This window comes from Bombus vancouverensis, chromosome 12 (assembly GCF_051014615.1).
Source record: "Bombus vancouverensis nearcticus chromosome 12, iyBomVanc1_principal, whole genome shotgun sequence".
Lineage (NCBI taxonomy): Eukaryota > Metazoa > Arthropoda > Insecta > Hymenoptera > Apidae > Bombus > Bombus vancouverensis.
Window position 1 is genome coordinate 13,187,122 of NC_134922.1, and position 18,453 is coordinate 13,205,574.

The 18,453-nt window shown below is 46.8% G+C and overlaps 1 protein-coding gene across 12 annotated transcripts in view; it reads left to right on the top strand.

Annotated features, from left to right (window-relative positions):
* LOC117155572 (transcription factor 12) overlaps nt 1–18,453 on the top strand; it is a 110,108-nt gene that overhangs the window by 17,901 nt on the left and 73,754 nt on the right. For all 12 annotated transcript variants that reach the window (XM_076623209.1, XM_076623212.1, XM_076623210.1 and 9 more), the window contains 4 exons: nt 658–707; nt 2,367–2,640; nt 2,729–2,757; nt 2,942–2,986. In XM_076623209.1, the coding sequence (XP_076479324.1) occupies nt 658–707; nt 2,367–2,640; nt 2,729–2,757; nt 2,942–2,986 (398 nt within the window). The remainder of the gene's footprint in view (nt 1–657; nt 708–2,366; nt 2,641–2,728; nt 2,758–2,941; nt 2,987–18,453) is intronic.

Sequence of the window (18,453 nt, forward strand, 5' to 3'; positions counted from 1 at the left end):
ACGTTAAAATATCGTTGAATTAAAATTAATCGGAATTCTTGTGCGGTGGTTTTCGAGACCGGTAAATCCAGCCGATGCTCATAAATTCTGTGCAAGATACGCGCACGTAGATTCACGTTCTCGTCTGTCCGTAGGCGCGTGTGTGTATGGGGTGGGCATTAATAACGGATGAAGCCTCGACTGCGGAAACCTCGTAATGTTTATCTCGTTGTTTATTCTGCATGCGTCGCAGCCGCAACGCGGAAAACGCGTACATCCCGCTTGGATTCTTAACGCGATCGCGGTTTTGATTTATAAAGACGGGGCGCGAATTTATGCCCGGCATTAATTTTGCATCGACTCCGCTTGCCACGCGTTCCACTACGGCATCAGAGCTTAGTCTTCGTCTTATTTCGCTCCCCTTTTTGTCGGTACTGCGTCTGGAAGTAACGTACGTTTCTAATATTATTATCGATATTGCGAGTTACCTAAACTCCGAGGCTCGAAAAATTGCCACGCGAAATTTATAGCAAGATGGAGTTGTTCGCGTCACCCAAGCCTCGACGTCTTACGATACAGTCCGAAACTTTGCGTAGAATAATGAAACTCGTCGTACATTACGTATACTTGTTTGCATCGCGACGAATGGATTTTAACCTGGCTTCTTGTCTGTTGCAGAAAAATTAGGCTTCCAGTCGCCGTATGGCCCCACGATGGACAATGGGATGGTAAGTCTCGTTCCCTTTCTTATCTTTACTCGTCGATTATTCTCGAAACGCGAAGCGGGGAAACTGGATGATGTTCAGAGGGTGAATGTAAGGTCTTTTTTCCCCTCCAGAGTTGACCATCTCGAATCTTAAGATAAAGCAGGATTACGTAAGAAACAGGAGCGCAATAATTATTGCAGTCGTAGAGGCAAATTTATCCGAGAAAAAGTTACTCCTTTTCTTCTTCTCTCTCGCGGCGCGCCCTCGAATACCCCTCTACGTAATCCCAAAACTTTATCCCGAGTAATATTTTTTGGGAAGCGGTTCTCATCGTGTTTGAAATTTTCCGCTAAAAACACTGTACGCCACTCTCTTGCCAGTAGCTTATCCGTAAAGCCGGGATTTAATTTCTTTAAATCCTGGTAACAAAGGGAACAGCATCCGTTAAGCGTTCTTAAAAAGTTCTCCTTGAATCATCTCCTCGCACGTTCGTAGTTTCAGCTATTAAAAATATATAAACTTTTTCAAGAACGTCACGCAAGATTTTTCGCAAATTAGGAGAAACGAGTTTTTCTTTTTCTCTTCAACATTAATTCACGGAACGATGAAAGTTCATTTTGTCTAGAAAGTAAGAATTACCCAATTTCGCGAGGGTTGAGCGCCGTCAACCTCCGGCTTTAATATCACTTACCCTCTCTCCCTCGTTCTCGACGATGTATTTATACGCTTATGTACGTGTACATGTACACACGAACACGCACATATATTAATATATACATTCTACCGAACAAAGGAACCGAGGAAGGTCGCAGGGGGTTAAGCGAGCTCGGATGAAAAGTTATCCCAGAGTGTGGATAAAGTTCCTCGTACTTCCTTCTTCCATGGCTTACTGCCCATCTATTTCTTTTGCCTTCGCGTAGCCTTCGCGGCGATCGGTAATTAGTTACGCCTCTGGAAGAACGATCGGAGCGAAGCGTTTTTTGCGCGAGTTACGCGAAGCACGAGTTTCATTTGGGAAAGGAATGTTGGAAAATGATGTTCGCCGCAGTTCCAACAGAAGTCGTCGTTACAAAACGCGTAAGTAGTAAACGGTCGACCTCGCGCCCGCAGTCTTTTCCAGTCTTATCCAGCCTCGACAGATTATTCCGACATTTTCAATTGTCTCACCTCGACGACCATTCCTTTATCGGCAATTACTATCGATGTTTCGCGGCGATCCGTGTCGGAAAATTCGCAGGTCTCGTCGTTGAGCAAATGTCGGAATCTCGTTTTCGAAACAATTTCTTCTTCGGCTTATTACGTAAAAAAACAGCGTATGCATGCGAATGGTTGACGAGGTTTGTCCGAGGAAACGGAGATAGCAGAGATTTTTTTACGGCACCAGGGAATAGTATCTAATCGGCAGTCGTTAAACCATGCCTGATAAGAAGTATTGATTTTGATAGGTTTAGTGAAGTCGCCTTCCATTGGCTTCTTTCGACTGCCTTCTTCCTCGTGTCTCTTCTACTAATCCTGATCGATGAAAATCGATCCAATCGTTTCGAGAATTTTTACATATTCGTCCCTTTCTATACCACTGGCCGTATACAACACAGCGTCGAAAATCGCTCGAACGGCACAGTAAACAACGTTAAACAGCGGTAACGGTACGGGAATAAGGAAAAAATGTTGATATTCCAGACGTATGGTGGAGGAACGTTTGGTCCAACGGCAGGGGGGCCAGGCGGGGGGCCAGGGGGAGGTGGAGGTGGTGGCGGAGGCGGGGGTGGCGGGGGTGGTGGTGGAAATAGCGGAGGCGGTGGAGGTGTCGAGGGCGCCACTTACCCCCCGGACTCCCCGTACTTTCCGTTTGGGAGCCGAGGCGTACCGCCCTCCGTGGGGACGCCTACCCCCGCTGCTAACCCTGCAGCACCTACCGGCAGCAACGGAGCACGGCTACCAAATTCGACAGCCGGTCAGTTTCATCCTTTTCCGATCTCTCTGTATCCGATCGCAATGTAAAAGAATGTACAAAAATGAAGCGTATCGTTCGATTGTTTCAGGTGCCGCAGCCGTAAAAAGGAAGAAAGACGTAAGTATCTTTCGTCTGGTTGAAAGTAAAGGAATCCTACTTTCCTTTGAACCGTGAAATTTCGAGCTAGGGCGTTGCATGTATTATATACTAATTTCGTTCGTCACATTTCGATGCAACCGTGAAATTATCTTTTTTCGAATGTTCGGAATGGGAACTGATCTCGTGTTCGTCTACTTAACAGGCCCTCGATGGAGCGGATGGCGAAGTCGTGACAACGCAGCACTGGGTGAGTGACTCGAAAAAGATTCGATAAACGCATGCCAGTCCATAGTAAATGTGTTTCCTGTCCCGACATCGGGATTCGATAATGGCTTCGAACGTATCGGAACCATATGAGTTCAGCGGCGCGATTGATAAAAGTCTGTGTCGGAAAAACGATAGAATTAGGTTAGCTCGTAAATTACGCTTTGCCTCCCCCCCTTTTTTTTCTTTCTTTTAGTACGTGGTTCGTCGAGCGAGACTCTTGGAAGACGCTCGGATGATCTCGGGGAATGCTCATGATCGTAATCTTTACGAGCAGAGTTATAGGGTATAATGATTTTACCAAGAGTCCAGCTCGGGTTAAAACTTGGAGATCTCCGGCCTGTTTCTCACGAACCTAATCCCCGATGGTCACACGCCCCTCGTTTTTTATCCATCGAATGGCCTCTTCGCCGCGATTTTTATTTCTCACCGATCGTTATCTCGCTCTTTCGCTGCTAAACCGCGAATCGTTTGGAAGGCCGAGCAAGGGAAAATTAAAAGTTTTCGTTTCGCGAATACCTTTGATATTTGTATTTTATATTTGCTCTATAATAATATTGTCGCTATATATGTGATAATAAAATTTGATCGCTCCGGATATCTGACTGTCACAGATTTCAAATTACAATCTGGTCAAAGTCGGAATTTTGATTTGATAATAAATCGATCGTAAAGCGGCGGGGACAGCTATAATGACTCAGCAATGTGTTTCAACGCTTAATCTAACCGATGTAATTGTACTTGGCGCTAGTAAAATTTCAGAATGTTTCGTACAAATCGCGTGATATTGTACGTTCGTAAGAAGATCGTAGAAGCGTCGGAATACTTTCGCCGGTTACCGCGTAGTGGTTCTGCGAAGGTAACCTCGAAAACGCGACACGCGTACGCGAGCGAGAAACCGGGCTTTCGGTAAATGGAATATAATATCGATTGATAGGAGGGCGTTGAATATTTGTCGTCCGCGTTCGTGACTCTCCTTTGGAGCGCGAAGAAAAAGAGGCTAAGACAAATTGCTCCTCGATGATCAAATACGCTGTCGCGCCTCTTTAAATCCCTCCTTCTTTTGCATCCTCTTAAATGATTTATCCCGAGATAAATCTGAGGATATTCGAGGTTTATAATTTCTCTTATCTGTAGGTTTTCTCTTTCACGGCTCGTGTCCAACAATCGTTCGGAGTCTATTCGATTCCAGGCACATCGTAGCCGCGTCAATAAACTACCACTTCCGTGATTACCCGGCAAACAGGGGTAAATATATCGACGGGGGGTTGGGAAAGGGTCGTGGATGGTGTTTTCTCGCTCTCCCTCGACGTCGATTACTTTCAATCGCCAAAAGATCGACTTTCCATCGTGTGCTAAAAAATTTGTGTCGCGAACGACACGTTTGGTTTGATCGCAACTCGATAAAAATCGTCTTTTCTCCTTTTACGTAACGAACTTTCTTGGTAATAGCGTTTCGATCGATAATTTATCGAACAGGCTGGATATCTGAAGTTTCTTGAAGGTTCGCGAAGGTTCAGGGTTGCCGGGAATTAAAAATATCTGCTCACGCGATTCTACGTTTTCCTGGAAATTAGTGCGATAACGCGCCCGTTTCGGCGGCGATCAATAAGATTAATCATTACGATTACGATCATCGTTCCGATCGATCGCGAGCTGTCGTTAATATCGAGGCTAAGAGGCGTAGGGAATTTTTAATTAAGCCGCGTCGAAACGTCTGCGAACGATTTCACGTGTCCGTGATCTTTAGCGGACAACGGTAAATGAAAAAAGCGAATACATGATCGTTGATACGGTGATTATCTAATGGGAAACGAGGTATCGACTCGTGAAACAATGCTTGGCGAAAAATCGCGAAACGATAATGGATAATGGGGTCAAAATAATAATAAATAAGCGTGGAGAGTCACGAGCGAATAAATCCTCGACTGTCCCACGGTGCAGATCGTCGTTAATCCAGGCGATATGGTGTGTTACGCGAACCCTCGACCGTAGCGTAAGCCTGCTAATAATTTATTCAGCGTGCAGGACTACGCGATTACGTTTCTATTAGGATATGAGCGTTCTAGTGTCCTCGAGGGTGCCGTAACCCGTGTTCCCGCTGGCTCCACTGGGAGTTTCACTTATCGTCCAGTTTTACCACCGTCTCTTCGCAACACCATGGCCCCTCTTTTTTCTTTCGGGGTTTCCGAACCATCGTGTACCATGGCGCAGTGTCTCGAAAGGAAACAGCGCAAACCCTGTTCGTTTTTTCGGAAATACGAATATGTACCACCCTAGAAGCTGAAACGAAGCAGTTACGTTTAGCTCGGAGACGACGAGATCGAATCGAGTGAAACGTAAAAGAGGAAATCGTTTCGTCGAACGAAACCGCGATTCTCCTCATCTGCTCTTCACGACGATTGACCTATCGTAAACGGAGCAGTCGGGGGAAAGCAGAACAGAGTGTGACCGGTCGTTCCACGTTTCTCGCGACACGCTCGTAAAAAAGTATTTCTCGGTTCGTTATCTGGTCGGGTTTTCGTTGGAAGTTCAGCGTGGTTGCATCGTTCCGTCGTCCATTTCGGTTAAGATCTTTCGAGTCGTATCTTTCCGAGCGACTGAGGAAGGCGTGTTTGTGCATAGGGGGGTCATGGGTATCGGGCAGACCATATGGTGTCGCGTGCTACGGTCGCCAGACCGTGGAGCCCTTCCAGTTCGCCTCCATGACTCGCGCTATGGCTGCCCGAATGGCTTCTCGCTAATTCGTGGCCTCGAGGAATTTCGTGACCGCATCGAGGAACCAAAGATCCAAGCTCCCGTGTAAGTGGCACGTACTCGCGCGAACCATCGGTCGCATGGACCACCTTAAACTTTCCATGGATCGTGCTTCGATCCGATCTTGCTGCCCGCTCGTCCGGCTTATATTCGCCTTCCAATCGTCGTTTCTTGGCTTCTGTGTTCCCTCGCAGCAACAACAGATGCGACTCGTTCGGCAGCGGTCGCTCTCTTGCTCGTGGCATTCGCGATTTGTCGCGTTCTTCAGCGTGGTTTATCAAACACCGTAGGAAGACGAAGAAGACGTAGAATCGATCTCGGGATGCTAACAGATTCGCTGATCAACACTTCTGGATAATAGACAGCGTTCGTCGCGAATGGTCGTAATTATCTAACAACAAGAGTATGATCGTTCGTTCGTGGATAGCGACAGCGGATAGTTAAGGAAATTGGTTCTCTGCGGAAATCTTAATCGTACAATTCGATAGTTGCTCGGGCCCGGTGGACTTTGATTGACGGATAAATTGGTAACGCAGTCGAGGCGAGTTTGCGATGTCAGCAACGCAGGTGTTTTCTCCAAGAAATTAAACTGCAGCCACTTTTTAGGCCTCGCTTTTAATTGCGCCGTAATATCTTCTGAGCCGCGCAAGGTTTATAGCAGCGACCATTAAGGCAGCTATTTTTGTATCGCGAGCGTTTCGTAAGATCGAAAACTCCAATTCGTAACGGACACGTCTTTTCGAAGAATCGAGTGACTTCTACCTACGTGTACGTGCTGTATTTTGTTAGTTCTTCAACTGCTACAGGTAACTATGCTCTGCCACTTTTCGTTTACTTTACGATACGTTATTCCAGACTCTAATATAACAGTTAGTTGTTGTTGATAAATTTGAACGCAATAGTTTCCTATTAATCTTAATACGTTGAATCTAGTTAATGCGATTTAAGTATCGCACATTGCAAATTTAGTCGGATTTAGTCGTGTTGCGTCTTGCATAAAGATCGAAGGTTTTAGGGCAGTTTCGTAGTTACGAAACGCAGTTATACCTAAGTCTGTACGTGAAACATGGTTCTCCAAGCGTCCGAACACGATAATTGGGAGCGCGGTGTTATATAAAATATTATTCCAAGTTTGCAGAACCGTCTATAAGTTTGTTCACTGGCGAGTACTCGCTTCTATTGTAGATAACTCAGTTACATTATTAGATACTTGTTCCATGACGTGGTCAATCGCGCGTATAGGATAAATGAACCGGCGTGCGATTTTTCCCGGGCCTCGTCAAACAAAGTAACAGCTTTACGAGCAATTTTCGATATTCATTTGTCTCCCCCGGACGTTTATCGGCCGCATATCTCGAGAGTCAGCCGAGTGTTGCGCCGCGAATGCAAACGAGAAATACTCGATCTTTCCCGTTTGTCTCCGCCTGTCTCTGCTGGAAAGAGAATTTGTGCATTTGCTAGCAATCCTCCGAGCTACGAAAACGAGTCCCTCCCGAAATGGGAACGACACACGGTTTCTCTCGATTCCGATAACGGCCGTTGACCAGTTCGCAGAAAGAATGCTGTATCGTTTATTTGATCGCGCGGCTCATGCTCGCTAATGATCGGTTCGCTACTGCAAACCGACAGTTTCGGTAACCAGCGAATGGATTCGCAGGCGCCCACGTAGTCGCACGTTAGCCACGTTTCTCGCCCTTTGTCATATCCCGACGGAACTCATTAACAACACAACCATCGTCAAACCCTTCTTCAGGATTCCAAATTACATCCTCGCATCCTCGAGGGTCGTCCGATCGTTACGAAATGATCGCGATTCCTTTCGGACTCTGGTCTCTGTCACGTTTATTCCGCCGGTTTTTCGTATTTTCTCTTCGTAGATTCAAAAATATACGATATTTTTCATTCTTCCCTTATTATATCAAAGTCTAACGGGGTAATTATTCTCGCAACGAGTCTGACGAAGAATTTTGGGACAGAGCTTAAGGCGGCTTAATGGTAACGCGAGGAACACGAGAATCGTCAAACACGCGATTAGACGCGGACACGTTTCGACCGTTAGTGGAATCTGACCGTGGAGATCGGTCGTTGAACGATTCGCCAGTTGGACAGGGAGCACGGGGCTGTCTCGTCAACGAATCAATTACGAGGAATCGCGTGCGAGGCAAGGGAAGAATGGGAGAGAAAGGGAAAGAGAAAGAAAGGAAAAAGGGAGGAAGGTCAGCGCGAGAGGGAGAAAGAGACGGTTTGCTAGAGACGTTGAACGTTGTTTGACGGGCACCTGTTGCTGGTAGCACACGAGCCAATGCCTCTTTGGCTTGCACTCTCCTTCTCTTCCTCGTTCCCTTGCCTCCCCTTTGTGCTACTTTGGTCTCTTCCTTGGTTGGTTGCCGCATGCTATTTTACCACGTCGCACCTTTTGTTCGAACGCGGATCGTTTCGTTTGCTTTCCACCGTTTCGCGATCCTATTCGCGACTGTCGATCCACGAGAAGCTATTTCGTTCCATGCCTGAAAATTATTTTAATCCAGTTTCATCGTGCTAAATTTCCTACCAAACTTCACGCGAATCGGCCAAAGTCGCGAATCACCGTTGCTTTTTAAAACGTTACAATCGTCGTTCTGTAAGAAATCTGCAGGGATCGAAGGAAGGTGTCTCGACTGTTTCGTGTCGGCGATGAATCTCGCGAAAGCAACCGAATTGGAATAGGAATCACGCTTACCACTCGCGGCTAATCTCTCGAGACCAGTTCTATTTAGACACGATCGTGGTAGTCGTCGCTTGACGGAAATATGTTGGGAATTTTCTATAATTTACGAGCGCTGCCTTCTCGAACACGCTATTATTGGACACGTACCGAATGACGCAACGACATTCGCGCCACTTCGAGAAATCCGGGATTTTTGCGGGTACACGAAACTCGTAAACCGAGATGTCGAACTTACTACGATTACGCTCGCAAATGCACTACTCGTTCTCGCGTCTTATCTCGCTCGCAAAGTGCTACCCTATGGAGGAACCGCGGCGCGTTTCACTCTTTCCACGCCCTTTTAGCCCCCATTGTGTCCAGCTTCCATTTTCGTGCTTTACTAACCCAGACGAGCAGTAAATCCACGTATCTAGCTAAAAGTTTTCGTTTCTTTCGCCTTCTCGCGCTCTTGTCTACAAATTGGACTGGTTCTCGGTTTTTTCAAGCGACGCGTTCTTACGCGAACCACAGCAGCGTTGCGATTTATCGCCATTATATCCTCGGATAGAGAATCGAGCGTGGCTATTTATCCGAAGAGACGTATTTCTAGAAATTATGTAACGCGATGAATATTTTATTAGCAAAGATACAGATACGTTTGTCACGATTCTATGACACGATGTACATTTTGTTTAAAAAGTTGAAACCTACCGAACAAAGATGAAAGAACGTTCTTCTGGAAAAAGACGAACAGGAACAAGGGTCATTTTCATAACGAGTCCTTCAATCGGCAAAGAATATAGCGACCGGATAGAGAAAAGACAAACGGGAGAGACAGGGTTGAATCTGTTCGACGAAGAGACAGGAGCAAGCGTGGAATTATCGTGCGGCTCTTATCGTATTTATCCCCCTTCCTTTTCTTCACCTTCCTCGTCGATCTTTTTACCTTTTGCTCGTCTCCTTTCGATCCTCCTCACACACTCTCTCTCTCTCTTTCTCTCTCTCTCTCTCTGTCTCTCTCTCACTTTCTCTTCCCCTCCCTCCGTTTCGGTTGGCGTGCAAACTCGCCGCAGTGTACAGAGTACACAGCACCGCGCAGCACGGGTTTATGGAGTGAGTTGTCGACTTACAACGGGTAAACCACCCGTCGCCGACGAGGGGAACGGGACGATGAAGCGGTCGTGTTGGCGGGTGGTGGGCTGAGACGCGGAGAGGGGTTGTATCGGCGTGGATAAAGCGAGGAAAGAGGAGAGATATGATCTATACACATATTTTCTGGCTTCGAACGATACGGGAACCGCACCGCGTACGCACGCTCCACCATTGTTCGACCCGCCACTTGAATTTGTTACATCGAGCGTCGTTAAGCCGCGTAATTGAAACGGAGAATGATTTTTAGTGGAGACTGCGCCGTCATTGTCGCCGCGAAATCACCGAATCGACTAGCTTCGCTGCCCTTTCGGTTAATCCCTTTAAGAAGCGGAGGAATTCTCTACTCGCAGGATCGCGTCACTTATCTTTACGATTTTTCTCCTTTTCGTAATTTCGTTATACGATTCTATATTGGCTTGCCGCGTATCGATCCTTACAACGCTATCGATACTCGCGGTATGAGGTCGTAGATAGGGAATTTTTGTTGGACCAAGTTAATTTCAATAGGAAACGAGGTTTTGTCACGGCGAGTCAGATTAGCGAACGATGCGCAGTCGGCTGAGTATGGAAGACACGGAACGTATACATATATCTGGCGGGCGATCGGCCGAAAATGCACGCGTGAGCGATAGTTTACGGTCATTGTGGGATTATCGCGATAAATTATTGGGTGTATCGCAACTGCGCCTATCGGTATGTCGATAGTATTAATTGGGTCGTCGAGATTATTACCGGGAATGTATCAATAATAATTACCAGTGTACCAGAACGGCCGGTGGATTTTCGTCGAAATTGTAAACCCAAAACTTTAGCTTGTTTTCGGTTCGATTGTATTTTAACCAATTGGGGATGGCGATTCGACGTACGCTCCAGGAACGACGAAACAATACGCTCGTTTATTTCATTAGGTTATTTCATCAGGTATGCTCGCGTCGACTCTTCTTTCTAACTTTTCGAATTTTTACCTCTCGATCTTGCCCTCGTTTTCGGCAGACAAAAGGGAATAACGTTGTAAGATGTTTGACACAAAGTCGAATAATATGGAATTTAAGGTTAGATAAATGTAATTGCGACGAAAATGACCGAAAGAACGTAGCGTGATCATGTCGATCCGAACAAAAGAAAGACGCTGTAATTACACGGACGAGATAACGCTGCGTGTCCCTCGAAGGGTTGAAAACTGGCCCATACGGTGGGTCGAATGGCCCATGGGTGGTTGAATCTTCCACAGCGTGCGCAGGATATTTAACGATCCGTTTCTCTGTCTCACCGCCGACGAACGAGATTAATCTATTACCTTCGACCGGCACGAAATTTCGAGTGGCGAGCTGTCTGTTCATCCCCTGGTCAGGGTCACGTGGCTTGCCGGGGGTTTTTCTACTCGAGTGGTGCTTCACGTGCCAACCTAACCCCGCGATAGTTTTCATGGGGGATTAACGACCACGGTGAGAACCGCGCGCCAATTAACATATCAATCGCGCGATAAATGGATTTATTTTGCTCGCTCCTAGGACTCACGTACCAGACCCGGATACAATGATTCTTCTGGTTTCGATTTAGGTTTCTGTGGTACCAGCTTTTCAGCACTTCCGCTCGAAATTTTACGCTAAAATAAACAGCATGTGTGCCGTGAGCGTACGGTGGCTGCACTCGCCGGTTTTGTTGCATAGACGATTGCGTAAGGCAATGGGGATTCGTCGCGATCCTCTCCCTTCGAATTCGAGCGGATCCAGAGGGTGGTGAGCTTCTAAATTTTTTCCTGTTCCAACACGTGGACGGTCTCCTTACGAAGCGTAGGCCTGTTTCGTCTTTGACGTTATCTAATCTCACGACGGTGCATGCGATAATTTCCAAGTCGTAGCAAGTTCGTTTGAAACTTGTTAACGGAAAAGAGTTAACTCGTCGTAAGGTAATTACTTAGGGAGGTAACGCGTTCTCGATTTCGATGATTTTATCTCTCTTCTATACACGTTATCGGCGAACGATCTTAGTTTTCGAGATATTCGCCAAAAGTTGTCGATAGGTACAACAAAAGATAAGAATTAGCTTTGAGTTAGATGTTGCTTTATCCGATCGCCGCCGTAACACGAAAACTAAGAGAGTCAGCCGGTTACGCGTTACATTTTACAAATCGTCGTAACGAAGAACGCGGCGACTTTCTAAAGAGTTATCGTCGAGTTAACTTAACCGAGAGACATATAGAATTCATAGATCGTAATAGGATTAAAACCATAGTTCCCTTGCAAAGATCTGGCAATTGTCTTAAAAGAGCTTTGTTTTTTTCTAAAACGCCTTAAAGGACGAATCAGGTTATCCGGTTTCTACAAAAGACGTTCGTTATAAACAGGCGGATGAAAGATTTGCGATACACGCTTTCGTCGAACGAACGGTATCCGGCGAGAATACTCTTTAGGTGTTTTGGAAATTGTGCCAGATTCTGGTAGACCCGGGGTCCTATCCCGGGTCGCTGTATGTATCTATAATTCCTTGAAATTACATGTGTACATATGGTCGCGCGTGTGTGTTTGTTCTACGTAAGCGGCAGTGTTTGCACAATGCGTACAACCCGGCAGAGGGTGCGGGATGATACGAGCTAAATCGAGCACCACCCAAGTGTGCTTCATTTGTGGCCTACCGGCCTGTGAAATTCGGGGGTGCTTCTTTGCTGTACACCCCCACCCTGCAGCCGCGTCACCGTTTACCCCTCGGCTCACGATGATTTGTCGACTACCGGGGTTATAACGTCGGTGAAAGGTTTTCTAGATGTTGGTAATGCAACTGATACAACGAGATTCTAAATTCAAGCGTCGATAACCGTGGTAGCCGATTAATCGGTGGACGTCGAGGGCTGCAAATGTTTGACGCGTTTCTTAACGTTTCAAGTTGTATTTGCGCGTTATTGTTCTGTCAAATTGTAAGAAGAATCTTATTTTTCGTCTCGATCTGGCAAAGTCTGCGATATACGTTACAATTCCATGTTCGAGGCGGCATGAGGTGTGTTTATTTGGATCGCTGTTGTTTCACGAGTTTGAAATAAGCGATGTAGCAAGGATCGACCATGCTACGTTCTGTCGTATCGGATCCGAAAGAAATTAGGATCAAAATTAATTCGTACTGCGGATAGAGGAGCAATAGCGAGCGGAAGCACGTTTCGTTGGATTCATTCGATGGAAACACCGTTGCTCGCAGCAGCGTCGTTAAATTAATTCCCCGAGCATTTCTTTACAGGCTTCTGAAAATGGTAATCGCTTTCGGACCCTATCATCCACCATTGGAAGGAGGAAGGGAATCTTTTTATTTTTATGGTTCTCGTTCATTCCCATGGATGGTTAATGCGAGCGTCGATTTATGGTAATTGCGGTCGAAACTCGGAGTTCGCTAGACTCGAAAATCGTTCTCGTTTTTTACGTCGTATTCGAGATTGACCCTCTTCGAGTCGTGTCTTGTATATTTCACGTGGGCGAGCCCGTGTGCGTCCCGCCCCCCGGTATCTTTGAAAACTATCGAGCCCCGTACACCGGAGCTGATTAGAATTTTATTATCGCGAAGGAGGATAGGAAGGGAAGGAGAGGGGAAAAAAAAGAGAAGAAGCAGGGAAGAGGTTTCCGAAGGGTGGCATATGGCGCGACTCTTCCAGCTTTTGAAGTTTCGGGGATGAAAGAGGCCGCCGGTTCTCGAGTTTACTTGACTCTTGTCCCGCCCTCCGAAGGATTCTCTCTTCCCCTTGCTCGTTTCTTCCTCTTCCTCTTCCTCTTCTTCCTGCGAGTCCTTACTCACGAAACGAGCTACGATCCCTCGTTCCCCCGGTTCCGAGTGGCTCGACTTGTCTTCCGAACTCTCGAAACGACTACCACTGGGGGAGGGGGTGGGCGGGAGGGCGAGGTTGGCCAAACATCCGCGTGAATTCTGCAGTTAGCCTAACTCGCCGCGAAAGGACCCCCTTGGACACTCTGGAAAAGTTTCACGGAGAACCTTTTGCTAGCTGTCGCGATGATAATTTGCCCGAGCGGAAAGTTGCTTCGGAACTTTGCGAAATTTCACCTCGTTTCTTTCGATTCGCCAGAGATTGAACGCCCGATACATTATGGCGTTCTTTTACATTTTGCTTGTCTTACGTTTCCAAGATTCTCTCGTGTTTTCCATCTTCCCTTAGGGGAAACTCGAGCGACCATTTCGCGAAGCGGCTCCCTCCGGTAGAACTAATAGAAATTTTGGCTCGACGTATTCGGATAATGTACCCTAAGTACAGCCATATAAGATAACAGTAAGTGGGGTGAACTAGGATGGATAACGCCATCCTTGCTCCACACAGCTCAGTCACCTACAGGGTTCGCGTGTATCCAACTTTCCTGGTAATTTATTACGATCGACCTACGTTCCCCGTACGACCTTGCGTATCCTCGTTTCTTCTCTCCACATTGAACGCTCTTTCGTTCTCTCTCTCTCTCTCTCTCTCTCTCTCTCTCTCTCTCTGCAGCTCTATTCGATATTTTCCTCTCGATGGTCGGTTCGCAGTTTCGTTCAACATTCACGATTTTATATATTCCCACTTTTTTCTTTTACCGGATCAACGTCGAGATAATTCGGATACATGGACGTAACTCTGTCTCTTAATACCATGAGAATTGATTTCTCGAGTTGAATTTAATCCTTTCGGATAAACGACGGTCGAGTCGGCGTTGATCCGCGTTATTTCGTGCGCGTCCAAGTTTAGCCCGCGATCGAGCTCTCGACACCGCTGACGAAGGAAAATCGGGCAGACCGATCAATTTCGGGGAACAATATTTTGCAGTAGTTTGATATTTCTCATGAGTATCGACTATAGTTTGGGACGTACACTATAGCCAGGATGGGTAGGTAGACTAAGCGGCGGAGGTTGGTACTAAATCTCACCCTAAAGCATCCCTACCGAGCCACCCCTAACTACGCTACTAGTGCTCCTGCCACCCCTCGTTCAGTGTCTCGCATTGGCGTAGCTTTCGTCGCAAGGAACGAACCCGGCTATTTCACCATCGGTTGTTCGTCTATGACGTTCAACGCGTTCGCTTTTCAACCCTTCGGTACTTTTGTTTCGCACGAAACCTTCACCACAGTTGCGTTCGTACGTTTCGATTTCATATCGAATATTAATCGAACGCACTCGGAGGATCGTCAAAGGGGACGTTTAGCGTATCAATTCGCCACGAAAGGACGGAAGAACGTGGCGAGAAGTTAATCGAGCAGAGAGCGTGAATTTTTTTCCGATGAAAATTCTCCGTGAAGCGGAACGATCGATAAGACGAGCCGCGGTAGCCTCGCGTCGCTCGCGAGAGCCGTGTGCCGCGTAAAGAGAATTAAAAGAAAATAGAATGGCGCGTAGTGAGCAAACGAGAGAGAGAGAGAGAGAGAGAGAGACACGTCCCTCTCGATATGGTCGTTGGCTTTCGTTTCCTTTTTAGGACACCGGGCTTCATCCACGTATAAGCGTACATATTCCTCGTATGTTATGCGTTTCTCTCTGTTGCGGTTGCGGCGCAAACCAGCAGATCTAGGGATCGACGTGGTTGGATACGTCGTGCGCTGCCTCGCGATCGAGATTCGTTAGGTCGATCTATATTTGGACGAATCGATCGGCGGGAGGGGAAAATACACCGCTAGAACAACCTCGATTAAGGCTAATCGGGATTAATCTCGCGGATCTCACAATGAGAGACCTCCTGTTCTTCTGCGTCTTCGCCTGGCCATTCCGCCAAGAGCGAGCAAATTAAAAAGAATTAATTAGAGAGATTAGATATAGAGTTTCGCTAACGACGAGTCAGCCTCGCAGCAAGTCACGCAGTGATTCTTTTCGCATGTCGCGCGTGTTCCATTCCGATGCATAAATCTATCGAAAATTGACCATTCGTTAGTGGCTTAATTAACCGAGTAAACAACGGTGGAACGCGGAACGTGCGCGTAATCGAGATTTATTTCCTCATTCGGAGCACCTTTTAACGTAGCCATCTCCCACTCCGATCCATTGCCAATTGTTCTTCCGTATCATCCCTACTTCTTCTCTAGAGAGATTCGAGCTCTCCTCGCCCATGTACGAATATTCGATTGCCTCTAAAAGAAAGAAACAAAAAAAAAAAAAAAAAGATAAAAAAAAAAGAAAAAGAAGAAGAAGAAAAGGCCACGTTACGTAATACGAAGATTTCAGAATTTCGTTTGTGATCCAACGTGATGCGTCGTATTTCCATCTTTCCAGAGGTAGAATCGATTCGATAATTTTCCCAATAGAATCGATGGAGGAGCGACGTCCAGAATACACAAAGCCAATACTCGGTTACAACCTCCGTGAGTCGCAAGAAAGGTCAGATTAAGCCCTTTTCCTTCCTACGCTGTCGAGCAATTCCGTTTTCCATTGAGCTTACGCCAGTGGCGTCGCCCCCAACCCGTCTCTATATACCCCGTCGCCCTGCAGTTAATGTGTTCCAGGGTGGAACCCAGCCCCCCTTGGCTCCCCTCCTCCCAGACCGCCCCCAATTTCAGCCCTCTTTCCACATCTACCCTTACCGTTTCCCTCTCTCCAACCTCCGAAACCCACCCAACTCAGGATCTCGGGTTTGCCTCAACGAGAGAATATTTCTCTTTCTCGCTCGCGCCCTCTCTCTCTCTCTCTCTCTCTCTCTCTCTCTCCCCTCTCTCTTTCTCTCCCGATCCCTCTCCATGCTTGGCATCTTTCTCTCCTTTCGTTTCTACGCTCGTATTCCGGCCGTTCTCTTTGTCTTTCGCTCGTTCGCCTTCCTCTTCCCTGTACGTTCTCTCTTTGTTTTAGAAATTAGAAGCGGATTACCGAATCCCCTTTTCAGCTGCGCTGTTATTAACTATTACCTTTTAGCCATTCACCCTCGCGCACACCGAACGAGTTGTACCGGGAAATTAAATCACTTTTATGGAACTTTGTATTCGCGACGATTCTTTCTCCCCGCGATATAACGGGCTAAATTTTCGGGAGCATAGGTGCGCGTTCTCCCTCGAATAAACGACGTATGTTTCAGCTGTTACCGTTCCAGATTTTACAGTCCTGTCATTTTTTACCATTTTTCCTCCTCTATGTAATCACATGGTTTCCATGGTTATGGTTATTTCCATCTAGCTCCATTTTTATAGTACTCTCCTTTCGTCGGTTCGTCAATCGTTCGTTCGTTCGTTCGTTCGTTCGTTCGTTGGCAGTCGCGATTTCGGACAATTTTCGCGTTATCTAAGGATCGACCTTAATTAGATGAGCGAGAGTCCGGGAGGCTCGTCGCGAGACGCTCGGAATGGCACAAAGTACGGAGTTCCGTCTACTCGCCGGAGAGGCTTTTTGTCGGATCCTCGTGAACACGCTCGACAAGGAGCATCAGCCGACAACGACCGCGGTCTTATGATTTTTTTTCCTGCCTCTGAACGGGGGACCATGCGACGACGAAGGAGAAGAGGCGTCCGGGTCGACGACTCTCCACCTCTCTTTCTCGTCTCTGTCTTCTTCCTCTTGTCGTGTTCCCCGTCGTTTCTTCCTCCTTGTACTTGGATGTCTTCACACATCGGCCGAGGCGCGGAGAGCCGCCGATGATCGCGAGGAGTTGCAGTTTACACAGTTGGCCAGGCGAGGTTACCTAATTATTTGTTGCCCGTTGCCAATGACGAAACGTTCCTTGCTGCCGTTCCAGGTTACCACCGTGTCTTTTCTTCGCCTTCTCGTTACCCTTTTCCCTCCGAAAATATAATATAGTGCTTATTTCTCACGGCTAGAACTCGTACGTACAGCAGAACAGAAGAAACACAAACAAGCTCGCTATCGCGTTTTCTCTGTGACGTTGCAAAGATATGCGACACCGTTACTGTGTCTACTACTATGCCTACTACCACGTAGCATCCATTTTCTTAACGAATTTCTTCGTCAAAGTACGAAACTGCGTACGAATTCGCGCGGGGATTAGCAGAATAGAGAAAAACGGTTGTCAGGTACTCTGTGCTTTTTTTCAACGTACGTATTTATATCTGCAGATTTAATTCTTAAAACCGGCAACGTAGATGAAAATAATATTCAGCAACACACCGTATACCAGTGATCTCGAGGTGGGGACTAGTGGTGCGACAAGTACTTTTCGAGATTTACGGCGGTCGTACTAATGCCAGCAAGTGCACCGCGTGAGTCCAGGGAATCCCTGTGGCCCTGGACCGTGCAACGTAAAATTCTAACGTGCTCGGGGGACCGACAAAATCCATCCTGACTTTAGTATCTCTCTTCCAACCAACTTCACGCACCGTCTTGCTCATCGACTCGATCCACGAATCCGAATTACGCAACTACGTATACGAGCGCGCCACGTCTTCGTTACACGTCTTTGAACTTGACGAACTTTTCGAACACGTTGTTTGAAAAACGTCCGTGAATCTGGATAGAAGATGTACCTGCGCGTGAGTAAGGACAAAACGAGGATGACAGGCCAAGAACATAACGAGCTATATTTTTCACTGGAAGGGAAAACAATAAATTTTATGGTTCAAAGGTGCGTAAAAGGGAAATTTGTACGTGCTCGGACGATCCACAAACTCTTACGTTCCACGTTTTATTCGTATCGGTAGAAAACGACGAGGCTATCCTACCCGGGACAGACACTTTCCGAAGCATTCCAGCTGTACGTTACTGGTGCTCCATTGTGTCGACAGTTTTGCTTCGTTTGGGTTTAGTTTGGTACCTGTCGATTCTAACGATTTCATTGGCCGTAGTTTCGAAGGTTATTTACACTTGACGACAAGCGTTTGTACGATGCACGGTCGTTCGGTTTGACTTCGCCTTGTCTTATTGTTCGGCCTATTCTTCTACCATTTATTACTTTGCTCTTGAA